Here is a 17454-nt window from a genome sequence, read left to right as displayed (position 1 = left end):
CACTGTCATTCATCCTCTAGCCTTTGCTTCACATGTATATCTGTGAATTTGTCACTCATATTTAAGATCATTATGAAAATAGCCCCCAAATTATTTACATGATCCATTTCTTTCACCAGCTGCTTCTTCCTACCTTGACTTATCAATGAAGCGTTTACCTCCTCTGGCAACAATTTATTCTCCCACCAGTTCAGGCAGGCTTGTACTTGGACCTTTGACAGGAGTCTAATTTAAAAACCTGCGGGCAATCCAGCTGGAACAATTTCTGTTACGTATACTTACTATAAGATTGGGAGTTCTGAGTTTGTGAACGTGTGCGCGTGTGCGTGTGTGACCTACATCCAACACACTTGGAAGAAGGAATTGGCCTGCAGATTGAGCTGTGAGACCCTTGGGGTGTTGGGTGGTTATTGTACACCCTTTTGCACAAAGTTTCCACCCATGGTTTCCCGCTGGCCTGCTGCCTGACTGTCTTTACGGTGGTTGATGTAAGGCCACAGTGTAAGGAGTGACATACTGCACTCCACAATGCAGTTCAACTATAGGAACGTCACACACATTAAAAAAAGTCAGACATTGGTAGATCTTACATCACACTTCTGACTAGCAATCTTACAGAAACGGTACTTGCAGATGTTAGCAATGACGTGATGGTTGGCATCACTTCAGAGGTTGCAGCATGATTACTGCAGTGGTTAGTATGTCGCCATCGCAGCCAAGAGGTCCTGGCTTGAATCTTGTCTCAGGCCCTTCTGTGTGGAATTTACATGTTCTTGCATGCTTGCGTGGGGTTTTCTCCAGATACTCAAGCTGCCCCTCACATTCTCAAAACATGCATACTAGGTTAATTATAGACTTGTGAATGTCAATGATTGTTTGCCTCTGTGTGCCCTGCCATTGATTGGCTGGCGACGAGTCGAGTGTGAACTCCACTTCTTGCCCAAAGTCAGCAACTGTAATGAGCACAATCAGTATCGTCGAAGCATAGCAAAATTCTGGGCAAATTTCTCTTTCTTCATCTACAAATTGTCTAACGAAGGATTTGTGTTTTGAGGCTGTTCACTTTCCACTCATTGTCAGCATAAGTCTGAGTTTGATTGCTCTGCGATTGACCTTGCTAGTGACCCTGAACACGATAAGCGTTATAGAAAACTGATGGTTGCATGGATTTTCCTTTTTTTGACAGTACATGAACACCTATAGCAGTTGTTAACTGCTCTTCAAATTGGTAAACCGAGTGACAAGTGGCAAAGTTAACAGTTTCTGATGAATGATCATTCGCTATGTGATTGTCGTAGCCTCCAGCTGACCCCCTAATGAGGACAAGCGCTTTAGAAAATGGATGGATGGAAACGGGATTTTGCAGAGGCACAAGATCAGGTGAGGCCAAATTCAAACGTATATTTCGGTACGCTTGAGTTAAGTTTCATTCTTGTGCACATGGGCCTTCAATCCTGTGCTGACGTCGTTTAGTAGTCACGGTGACTCAATTCCACAACATTGCTTTGTGGCCAGAAGAAGCATAATGACTCCTGTGGTATTCCCTTTTTTTTTTGCTTAAAAATAGAAAACTTTCAAACTCACTTAATAGTGCCTGTAATGTTGCCTCATCACAGCTGCTTTTTAATGTAATCTTTGCACAGATGCTGTAAGGTACTGTTGGCTTTAGTGACAATATGGTGAACAGGCTGCTCTGATTTTGGAGCACTGATTTGATTATCTGTCACGCTGATACTAGACATGTATGCATTGTAGAAACACAATGAGGCATACCTCCATAAAGTAATGATAAAAGGCACACCTTAAACTAATGACATAGTCTTACATTTGTATTGAATTGAAACAAAGGGACCTTTTGCCAGTCCTTTAACTTACTGTAAACGCACTACAACAGTACGCACCAAAAGACTGCACATTCTCTATTGAACTATTTAATGGATGCCAGAAAGATCGGCACATTGCTGTGGAGACTTACTATACTGCCAGATGTGGAAAAAGCTCTCACCCCTTCCACATTGATTCTTGTTCTTACACTCTCCCTTGGCCAGCCTCACACAACCCATGTGACAATGTGTGACTCCACAGTCTTAACTGGATTCAACTAGTATGTGTACCAAGAGTGCATCTCGATCAGGGGTTGGCAAACGTTTTCATTGGCGGGCCACAATGGGTTCTAAAATTTGACAGAGGGGCCGGACCAGGTGCGATGGATGGAGTGTTTTGGTAACCTCACCTCTTGGGGAAAAAAAACCCATTTAATTTTAAATGAAAACGAACAAAAGCCTTACAACAAAATATCTGTGTTTGACACACCAGAGTATTTAGAAAATAAAACATTAACAAGGTTTATTTATTTAATTTTTTTCAAGTTTGGCGGGCCGCATTAAAAAGTTTAACGGGCCGCATGTGGCCCCCAGGCCGTAGTTTGCCCACGCCTGGTCTAGATAAAGAAAGTCAAGTAAAAGCAAGAGAAAGGCCGCAGCAATTTAGCAAGAGGCCAAATTGAATAGAATCATTCATTTAGTCACACGCTTACTTTAATGAAGCAAGCCCTTACAAGTTGAAGAAAGTGTTTGGTGATTTGAAGAGTCCGGTTGTGTGAGTCATGCATATGTTGCACACTGCTGGGCTAACCTCTTGATGAGAAAAATAAACCAGATATATTTTCTTGCATTAGGCCTCATCAAAATGACTCTTTATGCAGACACATCTGTCATAATATGCTGAAAGCTGATTCCTTTAAGGGCACCTGCATGTGTGTCAACCTGGTCACAGGCCTGACATGAAATAGTTTTTTCTCTGTGCACAAGTCCCACCCGTCATGCGTCTTAGCATCACATACTTTGAATTTCCTGTAATTATTCAATCGTTTTGCATGTTTCCTCTCTGCTTTTAGGCGAGGGGGGAGGACTGAGTGACTGAGTGATTGTTGGACAGCTTGAGGTGCAGGTTGAATGACGACGGACCTGCTGCTTCTGAGGGCCTTTGATTTTCTCCATTTTTAATTTGAACTTCGTAAAGTTGCTTCCAGCATGCCGTCCAACAGTCCCGCAGTCACCGAACTGCCCCAGACACCAGAAAACAAAAGCTCCAATGATGTGGTAAGAAAAATGTTTAGGTATTTGTTATTCCACTTGTCACTACAAATGCTTCAATCTTCTTGATTTAAAGCAAATGTCGCGCCCACGCAAATTAAAACACTTTCCAAGTCTCTTCAGAAAATCTGTGACGTCCGTTTGTCAAAATACTCCAAAGATCAAGAATTATATTGCACTTTGGCTTTTCTTTTTTAGCTTCACTAAAATCTCGAAATCTGACTCTTGACCGTTATTTTTTTTCTTCTCAGTGCTTTTCTTCCGGCACAGTTTGTTGTTCTTTTTTAAAGTGACCTTTAACTCAAATAGTCTAGAAAAGAGAGGAAAATAGAGATACGTTTAATCAGATGAGGGGTGTGTGAGCTTGGTGCTTCTCAAACACCACTTGTTCACCAAAGCATTTAATGTTAAATAACAAATCCATTCCCCAACATACAATATATACATGCAGTATATCACGTATACATAGAGATGATTTTATGTCGAGAAAGTTTCATCTTTGTTGCTAATCATTTCAGCACTCCTGAGTTGCATTCCGCTTGCTACTTGTATTTTTTAGCTACAATATTCATCATTGCTTGTGCACAAAAATTTGGTTTGTTGGAGAGAATTCCTGTCACATGACTTACAAATCATACGTTATTATTTGTGGGGTTTGACTCCAGTTTACCATTCAAACGGAGCCAAGAAATCACATGCAATGTGTCACGTGCGTTGAAAAGGTGCAGGAAGAAACACAATCCAAAATGTGTACGCTGCAATGATGATAAAGATGTAAGTTGGCAGATGAAACAGATCTCAGCGTTGCTGATAAATGTGGGCGCATCCACCTGCGGAAGTTCAATATAATCAAATGATATTATAATTAACAACTGCTTTCCCGCCAGCCTCTTGTGCTCTTTCCCTTGCGCAAACAAGGAAGTAAATTTAAAGCAATTTATTGTGGATAATTTTGCCGTACTGTATTTTTAAATTTTTCTTTTTTAAAACAATCTTGGTCAATATCTGTATTATTGGTTTTTATTCATGCAGCATTAAAAATTAAAAAATAAGTTACTCATCAGTTATGCGGTTCATTAATTTTTTCCCACTCAATATTTACTTGCCATTATTTTTTTTATGACAACTTTTTATTTTTCTTGGTCTTTTGGTTCTAAAGTAAGTAGTTTTTTTGAGTACCTCTGAATGTAATTTTGTCATTCTAAATATACCCATGTACAAATTTAAGCCTGCCCACCATTAGGCAACCATCTTTGAATCGCTAAATGCTCCCTTGGCTAAGAGAGAGAACAAATACGACGAAGGAAAATGGAGAGAGCTAGTTAGGTGCGGATGTGGAAAGAGAAAGAGGACAGGGTGTCTGATGCTGATGGGATCCTCCTCTTCCCGCCTGGCTTGCAGTCTGGTTGCTTAGCAACTGCAGCAGCCTAAAATAACCTGCCATGAGTCAGAAATAGACCAAAGATATATGAACAGATTGGCCAGCCGGTGTGATTGTGTGCTTTGACACTTGCTAACATGGACATGCTTGAGTGGGCTTCTCAATATGTAGGTTTAACAACTCAACTGTTTCATTTGCACTTGTCGGTGCTCCAGATATTCCGTCCACTCGAGAGACGTGACGCTGCCATATGGACAGCCAAGCAGGCAGACGAGCCAGTACGAGTTGTTTGCTGTACTGAATGATCATCCAGGAAGTGACACCAGAGCGTTTAGTCAGCACGGCAGTCCTGCCGGAGACAGTTGCTAAGCAGTTTCTGCACCTTAGCAACCACTCTCCTGTCACTGCAACACAGGGTCCAGTAGAGGATGCAGAGAAAGGGATTAAGACATTCATGGAAGAACGCTGGTGTGAAAGCAGGCGGCACACAATCTGATAACAGCCAGTATGTTTAGTAGACTGCCAGCAGAGTTCTTATTTAGCGTCAGTCTGACTGAAACCAGGATGCTTTGACGTTCATGTCAACACCGCGGTCGAACTGAAGTCATCATAAATCAAATTTCAAAGTCGTCAGACAAACCTACTCAGATTGTTTGAACGGAAATGTAATTCATCTTGCATCAGTATGGTCAGACCTCCTTGAAATCAGATCATGTTTATGTGCATGCTTGAGTCTTTGCTGCAAGATGTTACCAAGAACCAAATAACATTGAATGCGTATAATAAGAAAACAAACTCGGTCACACTATGCCAAGGCTTAATATTATGGTGTCCACTTTGAATTTTTGACCGATTAGGTGATAGTAATGGAAAGAACAATATGCAGTTTGGTAATATGAAATAGCCTACACAGAAAATGTTGGGAAAACACACAATAGCGACCGGTCCATCTGATTTTGTGGATCAATTTGACTTCATCGCAAGCTGACTGTACCTGTAAAAGTGGCAAATTCCTCATTGTTGACCCTTCAACTTGCTAACTAACAAGCCAGTAGTCAGTAATCATAGTATCTCACTTTCTTTTTTTTTTTTAACAACTACAGACTGCGTTACGCAGCAAACAACTTTAGGGCATTTGGCAAACAATAATCAAACATATGATTCAAATTAGATTCGTGTTTTAGTTAAGAAAAGAGTTCTGATAAAAATAACAGCTTTCTGTGAACAAAAATACCAGTTTGTGTTGGCTCAAAAATAGCTGGGTGGAGCAGTGGCTGGAGATGACAAGGAACTGATGAATTGTTCAATCAATGTGCCAAAATTTGGTAACAAAGGCCAATTGGGTTGATACGTACGGTAGAATGCCACAACTAACCTTCTTCTCTCTCTCTCTTTTTTTTTTAAGACTCAATAACAAATGAAAATCATCAGCTTATTTAGGCCTTTACCAGTACCCAGGTACATCATTTAAAACCAGTCACACAGTTCAAGAGATTTGCAAGCAAAGTAAAGAAAATCAAATAATTTTAAGGGATTTTATGGTACACATAAATGCTTCAATGTGATTTTAGCAGAAATTGGAAAATTACATCATGAAACACATGACTAGACACAACTTGCAGAAAAGAATCTCAATGAAAGACACAGGAGGAGCAAATAATTGCAAAGAATTGACTATTTACTACGCTTGTGTTTAACATGATTTTTTTCTGGGCCAGAGTGAAGATGGAGCGGACCAGGACAGTCCAGAGGAGGCGACTCTGGGGAGCCCTCCAAACAAGCGCCGAGTGGGCCGTCCAAGCAGGAAACGCAAACAGTTTCTTCCTGTGAGTACAATCTGCTTTCATCAGGCGTGTACCAACTTTTTGGCCTATCAAACTGATAGGACTCCCGAATAACCACGTTGATCCTGTTCTAACGCTTTGCAAAGGCCTGCATGACTGTATCTCCTGTCTCATACAGTTGCGCAAAGTTGCCTTGCCGCCTATTATTGTGTGTCATTATTTGATAAACTTGGAAAGTGATTTTTTCATTTTTTTGGGCATTGTACTTGTTGAAACTTGTAATAAGCATGGAAGTATTTCCTGCTTTCCTGGCCTTCCTGAGCATCAATATTAAGAGTATTTTTTTTGGTAAGAGCAGAAACAACCGCTGCTTTGCTGTTTTATTTGGATTGTGTGTGACCTGATCCTCCGATTGCTCTCTACTTTGTCTAAATATAGTAGCAAAACATCTTTGTATGCTACAGTAAGTGATACAAGAGGAGCAGCTTTGATTTTGGGTCACAGTAAAGGAGCGAGGTTGGGTTGAGAGCAGATGTGAGCAGTGAGTAAAGCGTCACCTGTGGTTTAAAATACAAATTGAGGTGTACCGTGATGGTCGAACAAATGCTAGTCAACATTTTGTCATTGAATAACATAATTAGGGATTGGAAAAAAAACTGAACAATTTCACATGTTTGGATGACTTTTTTTTTATATTATAGTGAAAGAATTATGGTGAAAATGCACAAATGTACGAATAAAACCCCCCGTTAATTGGTACGCTTTGTAGTTGACTGCATGGATGTCCAATGGCATTTCTTGAGGTACGCAGTAACTGAGAAACTGCTTATGACCAAATGTGTACGTTTGACTGAATCATGTCTCCTCGTTGTGTGTGCGTGTGGAAATTGGTGTGCGCGCATGTGTCACGAGTCACTACAGCTGATCAAACACTCACAGTCCAAAAGAAAGCTCGAGCCAACTTGTCATTCGTGTATGCACCAAGTGCAGTCATGTGCGATGGGGGAGCAGGTTTGAGCATGTTTAGCTGTCCAATCAAGTGGGCGGGCTTAGCGTGGGCTTGTCTCTCACAAACATGCACTCAATGTTGCACTTTATTACACTGTAGTTGTAGTAAGTTCATACGCTGTTTCCTTTTATTATGTGACTGTTGGTGGCTTATGCGTACAACAGAGTGAATGCATTTTTTAATGGCAAATGTATGATTGTGTAAGGTCAGTGACACCTTTCTTCTCCTCAAACTTTCTGCTTTAAGTGTCACATGTTGAACATGTGGTATTTTTATACACATGTACTCCATTTGAGGCAGTGCGTTCAGACCACAAGTGTCTCAGATGAGTGGCTTGATCTAACTCATATGGAGAAGTTACTGTATTACATCAAATGGCTTGGATTAACATTCACGGTCGAGTTTCTTTGGAAGTACTTCTTTGAAGTTAATCATCTTGCCAATGTTTTTATTAACTCTGTTTGGAGAACTGTTCCAAATTGTTCATAATCAATTTGTGTGCATTTTATGCATGCATATTTGCACAAATATACTACAAATTAATTTAAATAATCACTACTTGCAGCCCTAATCCACATACATATTTTTTTTTTATTTTACGAGATTGATACTGTGCAGTGCTTTATATTTATAAATGCTTCACATACATATATCACCATGATGTGCTTACCATGTTTTGTTGTTGTAGTTCATTTATCATATAATTTAGTAAATAATAATTGACTAAAACACATACTCACAAAGTTGACATCTAAGTATGTTTTCGTGTCTTAAGGCAGATGCTGCCAGATTAGATCTGTCAGGTCAGTTTGTGAGATGAGTTAGTGATTAAAACGTAGGATCGCGATCTTTATGGTTATAACAATGCAGGCTGGCTGGTTTTGTTACCCTGAAAAGCTATAAGAAAGAAAGGAAACAGCTCTTTACATTTTAGTCTCATGTTAAAGTTAAAGTTGGGATTTCATCCACCACATGTCTAGACTTTCTGTGCGAGCCACATTTAAAAGGATGGGAAGAAACTGTTTGACTGACTTGGACACATTTAGAGTCGGCCTTGTTGACATCCAAATGTCGCAGAGAGCCCCTGTCTAACTGCGTCAGGCTACAAAATAGCCAAAACTTCATCTGGCCCCGCCCCTTGCACATTTACGCTCAGAACCAAAAGTAGGGCCCCATGTGTAAACGTGTGCTGTGGTCTGACGGCTTCACATTTCATTATTTTGGGGAAATCATGGACTTTGTGTCCTCAGGGGCCAAAGAGAAAAAGAACCATCTGGTTTGTTACAAGCACAAAGTTCAAAAGCCTGCATCTTTAATAGTATGGGGGTACGTTAGTGCAAATGAGCAACTTGCACATCCGTGAAGGCACAATTATTACTGAAAGGTTCAAACAGGTTTTAGAGAAACATATGCTGCCATCCAAGCAATGTCCTTCTCAGGGATGCCTCTTTCTTCTTTTTTGCGAACGTGTTGCAGTTGTGTAATTCAAAATGAGAAAATATTAGTTGGAATGATAAAGATCTTGTCGTTGCAGTGTATTTAATTAAATATAGGTTGACAAAGATTTTCAATTCATCTTCTGTTTTTATTTACGTTTTGCACTCTGTCAGAAATTCAATTTGGGGCGAAATATTTACTACCTCCTCATTTTGTTACTTTATTTTGAGGATAAAATGTGTTAATGTGTTAATGGCTTATTACTTTTGTGTTGACATGCTGTATTGTTTGCTGCAATTTGTTCAGTATATATATATATATATATATATATATATATATATATATATATATATATAAAATCTAAATCGAATTGAGTTGAATGTTAAAGCTGCATCAAGCAATGTAATGTAGAGTAGAATCATGTTCAATATAATACATAATATAACAGATATAATATAGTACAACTTTGGGAGCATACTAACTGTGATTTAATTATTTTTTTTTTTCAACAAAATCTGCCTTCCCGCGAGGCTAGTTGGAAGACCGTCGGAACATATAGAATTCCAAACAAACAACGCGAGATTTTTTTCAGCAATTGGGGAACCAGGCCTGCCATGTGCCATGCACTTTTATTTCACAGACGACTGCAGCGGAAAGTCCATGTTCCTCTCTTTCTGCTGAATGAGTAAGTAGACAGTTGTTTGCTACACTATTCGCTCATGTGCTTCAACAACCTACTGCTGCGTTTATGATTCCTGGGAAATTGCTTAATGCAGCTTTAATGCCCTCCTGGGGGTTAAAACAATAATTGGTGTGTGCTCGCAACAAAGGCACTTGATGCTATTCGACTAATTTAGAAGCAAATGACAAACCATTTTACTGTTATCCATCCTTTTAATCGCCTGTTTATTTCATTTGAGCTAAGTTACTACATATTAACTTGACTGGTACCATTTTACTTTCATTTTGCTTAGCAAGTAGTTGAATTTTGCGTAACTTTAATTTGCCTAAAGAAATTCTTTTTTTTTTTAAATATCTGTGGCGAATTTACAGTGTGGATTTTATTCAACCTTAATTCACTTTTATTTGAATGAACGCCTGGTGGTGTGTTAACATCTGCACCTTTTGTACAAGAGATATTTTGCGCTTTCCATTAAAGCAAGATCTATGCCCAGCTCGTTCATTTTAGAATCTAATCAAACAGCATTAACGTAATGGAGTTGATGCAGTGGCAAATAATGAACGCATTCATTCGACTTTTGGGGAACATCAACCATTAACTAGAAAATACATTGTGCCTATGTGTGTGCTTTCGATCCTACTGCCACAATATGGCACTTTGTGTCTGCAATTAGACTTCGTATTAAAGTGTGAGCTGGTATAGTCCCGAGGCCTTTTTAGTCAACATTTTATGTCTCCTCTCACCTGCTCATTATGGCCTCTTTCAGCTTGTTAGCACTTGCCAGCATTGAAGTACGTACATCGCCTCAAAGCTTTGCATTATTACCACCCCTGCGCTTTTTTTTTTTCTTTCTTTTTTGTTTTTTTTACTACACTTCTGTAAAACCAATCCGCTTTTAGCGAAAGACACATGCACATAAAACTGCTTCTGGCCTTTTAGAAAGCCACATGATTACAGTTTAGCACAGTTAATGCTGGTGCTAATGGATAAATCATTGATCTATAGATCTCAAGTGCCTACTTTTTCCAGCTACGCATTTTTTCTTCTGTGTGATTACAATATTTATTGTGTTCTCTATTATTATTTTAGTAAGACGACTCAAATACCGTTTCAGTAACTGGTTCTTGTTTAATGCAAGAATTTCTTACACGTGTGCTCATTAATGAATACATTCCCTAAATTACTCCCTTCTTGTCTCACTGTTGCGTTAATGGCAGTGTGGGTGTTTATTACACACTCCGTTGGATATGTATGTCTCCACTTTCGAACAAGGACAGACTAATTGGTCTGCAAATTTTGCAGCTACTCTATAGGCCGACACGAGCTTGGTCCTGTATTCAGTTTAATGTCACATTTCTGTATGTGTGAGTGCAATCAGGATGTTTTTTTTTTTTTAATTATTTCTGACCGGCAGCCAGTTACTCAGGCAGATTGCACCATCTGTTTTCCAGGAGATGGCTACGTCTGACCCCTCTGCCCCCTCAACTCTGCCGGGGGAGCTGGAGCACTCCCCTTCCCCTTGCAAGAAACGTGGGCGTCGGAAACTAGAGCATAACGACAGGAATAAGGGTATTGTTTTTACTGCAAAGAAATCTGGCGATACAGTGGAACCTCCAAAGCCAAACCAAGGGAGTTTGCCAGTTCACTTTATAGTTTAAAAGGAATGTCCCCATGACAAATAATGTCATTCTGGAGTCACTGTAAATGCCATATTCCCAATTAACTGTACAGGCAAAGTGACACTTTAACTCTGTTACTTTTCATACAAGAGTAAGAAACAAGTATATTAAAACCTAAATAAAAACTGAACTAATTACTCACCCTTTGTCCTTTTGACGTCACACATCACTTTTTAACATCTTAACTGTCATAACCTGTAAAATAAGTGAACCGATTCAAGGTGGGTGTGTGTTTTCGTGACTATTATTTTATTGAGTATACAGTTGCTTCAAACTGAAAAAATGTCCACCACTAAGACAGTAAAACTTTTAACCTTGACGAACGTTCACGTTATTTTTTTTTTATAGCATGTGGCGTGTATGCAGTGGCTTCATATTAACACCAAATAAAGGTGGCTTTTCTTTTAATTGACCTATTGTTGCGTCAGCCAAACATTAATGTGACGAGCACCGGGACCATTTTGCTGCAACGCATTAGTTGGAAATCGCATTTTTCCTTTTTGCCATACGGCTAACTTAGTGGCATGAAAAAAAAAGTAGTCAAAGAAAACACACCTGTGGAATTACTATTTGTGATACTCCATGAGATGAAGTCTCCTTAGATATGTTCATGTTTCATGCAACAGGGTGTTTTTTTAATGTGACTTTTGAGGCAGACTTTGAGGTTCCACTGTATTTTGAACATTTTAATATATGTATTTATATGCTTGTTGCTAATTTCCGCATTCATCTGATTGGAGAAATGATTTTGTTCAATGTAAAAGCTGTTTGAGGGAAAAAAAGTACTGAAAATGAAAACATTTATTATTTATTATTATCATTTCAGTCTTGAGTGGGGGGGGGACATAACTGCAACTAAAATAACTTCCAGGTGGCAGTCTTTGAAGGCATTTTGACTTTAAATATGAGTGCCACAGAGAAGTAATATAACTATGGATCCTTATTAAGCCTCTTATTAAATCAGAACAAATGGTCCATTTCTTGTCATTTACATTCTATAGATGAAGCAGACGACAGAAGCTGTGACTCCCCTAGAGAGGTGAGTGAAACAGTTGATCTCTCGTGCTTATGCTTTTTCCAACTCCCCAAAATGAAGTGAAATATTTTTATAGTACAAGCGGTATGTAGCCAGTGAAGGATATATCAAGCTTTTGTGGCTGTGTGTGCAGGGTGAGACAGGGAGGTTGCGTAGGAAGCCGGTCCCCAGAGTGACTTTCCAGGCTGGAGATCCGTACTACATCAGCAGGAGACAGAAAGAAGAATGGCTCAGCCGCTGGAAGATGGAGGTGTGAGCTGCAGTCATATGAAGGCTTTTGCTTGCATTTTTTCCAGTTTATTCCGATTAATTAAAAAAAAAAATGCAAAAGACGATAATATGATTCAAGCAGTCCATTAAGGAATTAGGTCATTCTCAGGATGTTAAATTGGACTCACACGTGAACCTAAGTTGTTGCAGGAAGCTGTGGTTTTGTCTGTCGCACAGATACTGAATTAAATAAGCGGAAGTCCCCTTAGCACTTTCAACAGATTGCGACTGCTTAGTTTTCTGTCATAAAAAATTAATGGCAGCGTAAAGGATATGTGTAGATTTCCTATTTCTTTGAGTGGCCTTGAACTTTAAAAAGAGTTGAGTCATTATCCTTTAGCCATTATTGCTCTTGGTGGTTTATTGGGAGATTCTTGTGTGATGGAAAATGTGCTTTTTAAATTGTTGGGTCTGTGGGGGTGCTCTTGCACACCCATCAAGTGTGAAATGACACAACTAAACAAATCTACTGCGAGCTACTGTACCTATATCCTGAAAACTGACAGCAAGCTGTTGGGAAGATATGCCAGACTGCCGGCATTAAGTTCCTCCACCCATGACTTGAAAGATTGATCATTTCCAAGCAATAGTCTGACCTGGGGTTATCTCCTTGCATTACATGCATAGCTCCGTAACACTAATTGATTTGTAATAAAGTGGCTTGGTAATTGAAGTACTGCCTGGAGTGAAAATACAATCAAGTATTTAGTGTCTTTTTGGGGAATTTCTTTTTTCTTCACACTGTTTGCTATTAGTAGCTAGTTGCTTGGTTGCCATTCCCTCGCTCTGCACCTGGTTGTCATGGAAATGAAGACCCCCCCCCACACACACACACAAAATTGGTTTGAAAAAACTGAAGTTTTCTCTAATTCTTCATCCTTTGGGGTAATTTTGTCACTGACAGACATGCTCGAGACCTAGAAATTGTTTTGAATTATGAAAAAAATTGGATGGTATGTCTTATTTAAGAATTTCTTAGGGAATCTGATTGTCTTATATGGAATTTACTATAATTATTTTTATGTCTAACACATTTGACACTTGACACGATTTATTTAAAAAGGAAGGAAGTGTACTTAAGTCGAAGACACAATTGGTTATTGGACCATGAACAGCATTGTTCTCATTTCGAGGTTTACTTATTGTACCAAGCAAGATTTATTATTTTAGGGTTGGCAGTAGTTCCTCTGTTTGAATCCAGCAACTACTGGTAGTTGCCTGACTACTGTCGATGTGTCCTTGAGCAAGACATCTAACCTGCTGACCCTGAGCTCAGGATCTCTGTCATTGTGCCTGCAAAAAAAAAAAAAAAAAATCTGGCATCTGTTCTTGTCTGCACGCTCCCGGTGCACTTGACAACTTGGTGGCTGAAAGTCAGTGTAAGCTTAAACCACCTACGATCTCTATTTAAATGGCTTGGTGCAAGTCTGGTGTGAGATGCTGTCTGAATCTGCACAGGGACAAAATTTTGCTGTTTTCGCAGAGACGTACAAGTGGGCGCAGCAGCACCCATATGGAGAAAAGGGTGTTTTGTGCCGTTGTGGGCGTGAACACAGCTGAATTGTTTTGCCGGCAATTAAAGAGGCCTATAACCTTTAAATGTGACATGTGAAAGGCAACCTGATAATTGTTGACGTGGCGGAAAAGGAATCTGATCATGATAATAGGCTAAAGACCGCCATCCTCCTGGATTATACGTGTCTGAAAACCTAAACAAGTAAATAGCTCTTGAGAGTTTTCTATGGTAAATAGTTTCAAAACTTCAACATAATTGAAATGTTAAACTTTCGCGCCAATATTTCTCAAAATGACAATTATCTGCCTGGCCGATAATCAGTCTTTCCGTAGTTGTACAGCCATGCATTTACATTACATATGTTGCGCATGGACTCAGAGCGTATTGTATGACTGCTGAAAATATTGGACTGCTCTATTGTAAGTCAGCAAGCGAGACAAAGTCAGCAGACAGCTTGATGGCCCATCTTGCTGACACATTGAAATGTGGTAGGACGTGAGAAAGAGCTTAACAGACGTTCATGCGAGAAGGACGAGATAATCATAGGCAAGTGAGCAGCTTGCAATGATATTATGAATACAACCTCATTAAAATGGCTTTCATTTATAAACAAAGGGAGCCTAATATATGTTTTATAATATACAACTGCAACAATAGCACTTAAACATTCTAATTGGGTCAGACATTCAGGAAAAAAAAGGTGCATTCAAACAGAGCACGTAATTATACAAAAGACAGAGAGCGAGTGTGACTTCCTGCAAGCGAGTCATTTCCTGACATCACTAACCATCGAGCCACAAATAACATGCTTCTTTCTTTTTGTTGTGCAAATTCTCTTATTTGTCACTCAATGCTGTTGAAATCGACAAGTGAAAAGTAAAAAAAAGGAGTGAGAAACAAAACCAGGAAACATTAAAACAATTTCATTAAATACGAATTGTGTTAATTAAGTACATCATATGGTAATAATTGAAAAAAAAATCACAGATTTCACATGTAATGAGGAGAAAATCATCCACCTATCCATCATTTTTAGATTTTTTTTCTTAGATTTACTGTACTTTGTAGTCTATAATATTGTTGGAACCGCCTGGACCCTTTTTATGTTACAATAGGACCAGCATTATGACACTAAAATTTCTGTTTGTGTGGAGTTCACACAATACTGACGCACAACAGCGGTGTTACTTTATACATTCCCAGTTTGAAACGGCTATAAAAAGGAGGAGAGGTTAACCACTTCCACGTCTTGGTGTGATTTTGTACTATCGTGCGAATGTGTGCATGTGTGTACTTACTCTGTCATTCAGCTGAACTGCAACCTGCTGTTAACAGTACCATGAAAATGTCATCTCACTGCTGTTTGAAGGAAACACACATTATTGTTATATCATATATATATTGCTGTATTATATATTATTATTATTATGACGTTCACTGTATTTTTTTTTACATAACATATACAAAGTATATCTATTGCTCGTTGTTCAGCAAATTGTTGTCATAGGGCATTTTTTTTTTTTACTTGTTTGTCAATAATCATCCTTTCCTATCACATTTCCACTCTAGCTTATATAAGCATTGCATGTACACACTTCATTTGCACACATTTATACAGTGGCGTGGATCTGTTGTGTCGTATCCATGGTGTCATCATCACACATAAATCCCAGTGGCTTCCGCGCATTCATCACCACGACTAGTGGCTCCGTTGTGGGAGTTCACCTCGTCATGTGTGAGGTGAGGAAGCCTGTAAATCAATCGCTTCGTTCGCGGCTGGCCAATCAGCAGAGCGTAAGCTTTAAGAATGTTGGAGTGTGTGAGTCAAGGAGACGACCTGAGAGGAAACTGTTGAGAGACATTGAAGAAAATGACAGAGAGAAAGAGAGCCAGGGAGGAACAATGCCATATCCTATCTGTAAGTTTAACTTTTTTTTCATAACTGACCAGTTTATATATTTATATCCCTTTCCGTTATTACAAACACATTTCAGCAAAAGGAATAGCTTTTTTTTTTTTTGCATACATTTTGAGTTTGAGTGCCTATAGAGGACGTTTGATGTTTTTCTTGTTTTTTAAGAAAAACAACCCTGAAAGATTATTCCACTGTTTGGGATTGCATTCATTTGGAGATAAGAGTTTAATTATGTTTTGCACCCTGAAGTGTCTTGGTTGTTTGAATTAGATTGTCATTTTGATGTGTTTTGAGCAAGCTGGGGTTAAGACACCGTTCAAGCATCACTTACAGCCTTTGTGCTTTGCGACTCTTACCAGATGTGAACGTTTCAAATAATTATTTTTTTTGTTGATTTTGATCATTTTGGAGCTACAAATAAGAAACTCGTGATGATTCATAATTTAACAATAACGACGATAAAATAAGTAAACAGTCGCCTTGATTTTTTTTTTGTGTGCATTCAGTCACAAGATCATCAAGAATGAAAGAGTTGCCTGTTGACAGTGTGAGAGGGGGTCTTAACTCCTCTTTTAATGGTCCCGCGTTAGTGTGTGTGTGTCAGAGTTCACTTGGCGGTCAGGGTCAGTCACGGCTGTAAAGGGGCGGGGTGGTTTTGAAATGGTTCACTGACGAGGTCACGGGGTGCAGGGTCACAGATCAAGGGGGTGTCACCGGGAGTGAACACACTGGCCAGGTCGCAGGGTTCACTAAAGTTCAAAGCTGTAACTCATGGCAACGCTCCTCATATCTTTGTTTCGAGTCCGCATGGAAATACTCAATAACTGTAATGCTGCTGTTGGTCTTTCTTTTAGTAATTTTCACTTCATGGCTGCTTGAATGAGGTGTGACAAATGTGCATGTTGCCGTGTCATAGAATGAAGCATTGGTGCAAAAACCTTCAATAGTTGTTAAGATGTAGTGGAGAGTGTGTGAGCGTGGAGTTCAAATGTCCCAAAAAATTAGACAACAATAACTGATGTTTTTTTTAATTAAATAGGAATAAGTAAACAACAGCCTCCATCAAAAGTGAAATGAATTTTCTGGTAGGCTTTTCCTGACATCTTATTCTGTTTTCGAGAAGAAGCTTAACGGTTCAGTGTCATCACTGTCTGTGATTTAGAACTGTTTATAATTCTCTCCATCTTGACTAAAGACCCAGTTTGAGGTGAAGAAAAAAGATATATAGATCACAACGAGTTTACTGGAACAGCTGAAATTTACGTTTTATCTCAAAGGCATAATCCGCAAGGGGAGATCTTTCAGTTTATCTGTCAAAGTCATGCACGGACCCCAGCGAGTCTAATTCTGTTTGTGCAACCACCCTGATTTTAATGCAAATGAGGGATGCCGCTACGATTGGCTAGGTTCCATTCCAGAACGGCGGACAATGGCGCAAATTTCCCATTACAACCAATTATACCTATTCAAAGTCTAGCAACAATGGTAAAAGAAATAAAACTCCAACCATGCTCACAGTGAGACTGTGCTTTTCGCTAGACTTGTGCTGGGAATGGAAATCGGACCCCTTGACATATTGTAGAAAGTGTTCCAATTCCTGTCATTTGAAGCTTTTTTTATTTCCACTGACTGTTCCTTTCGGTACAATAC

The 17454-nt window shown here is 39.2% G+C and overlaps 1 protein-coding gene across 11 annotated transcripts in view; it reads left to right on the top strand.

The window, feature by feature from the left end:
• Positions 1 to 17454, top strand: part of LOC148316863 (DNA (cytosine-5)-methyltransferase 3A-like) — a 30837-nt gene that overhangs the window by 914 nt on the left and 12469 nt on the right. For 6 of the 11 annotated variants that reach the window (XM_088286750.1, XM_088286749.1, XM_088286746.1 and 3 more), the window contains exons 2-7: positions 1299 to 1380; positions 2897 to 3101; positions 6195 to 6302; positions 10840 to 10957; positions 12069 to 12106; positions 12237 to 12353. In XM_088286750.1, coding sequence (XP_088142876.1) covers positions 3033 to 3101; positions 6195 to 6302; positions 10840 to 10957; positions 12069 to 12106; positions 12237 to 12353 — 450 coding nt within the window. In that variant the 5' untranslated portion in view covers positions 1299 to 1380; positions 2897 to 3032. The remainder of the gene's footprint in view (positions 1 to 1298; positions 1381 to 2896; positions 3102 to 6194; positions 6303 to 10839; positions 10958 to 12068; positions 12107 to 12236; positions 12354 to 17454) is intronic. The other 5 variants (XM_088286754.1, XM_088286753.1, XM_088286752.1 and 2 more) reach the window with 3 other exon arrangements.

This window comes from Idiotropiscis lumnitzeri, chromosome 21 (genome assembly GCF_059441095.1).
Source record: "Idiotropiscis lumnitzeri isolate Australia: NSW breed Sydney's pygmy pipehorse chromosome 21, RoL_Ilum_1.0, whole genome shotgun sequence".
NCBI lineage: Eukaryota > Metazoa > Chordata > Actinopteri > Syngnathiformes > Syngnathidae > Idiotropiscis > Idiotropiscis lumnitzeri.
The sequence above is the reverse complement of the archived record's forward strand: the minus strand, read 5'-3'. Positions and strand labels throughout refer to the sequence as shown.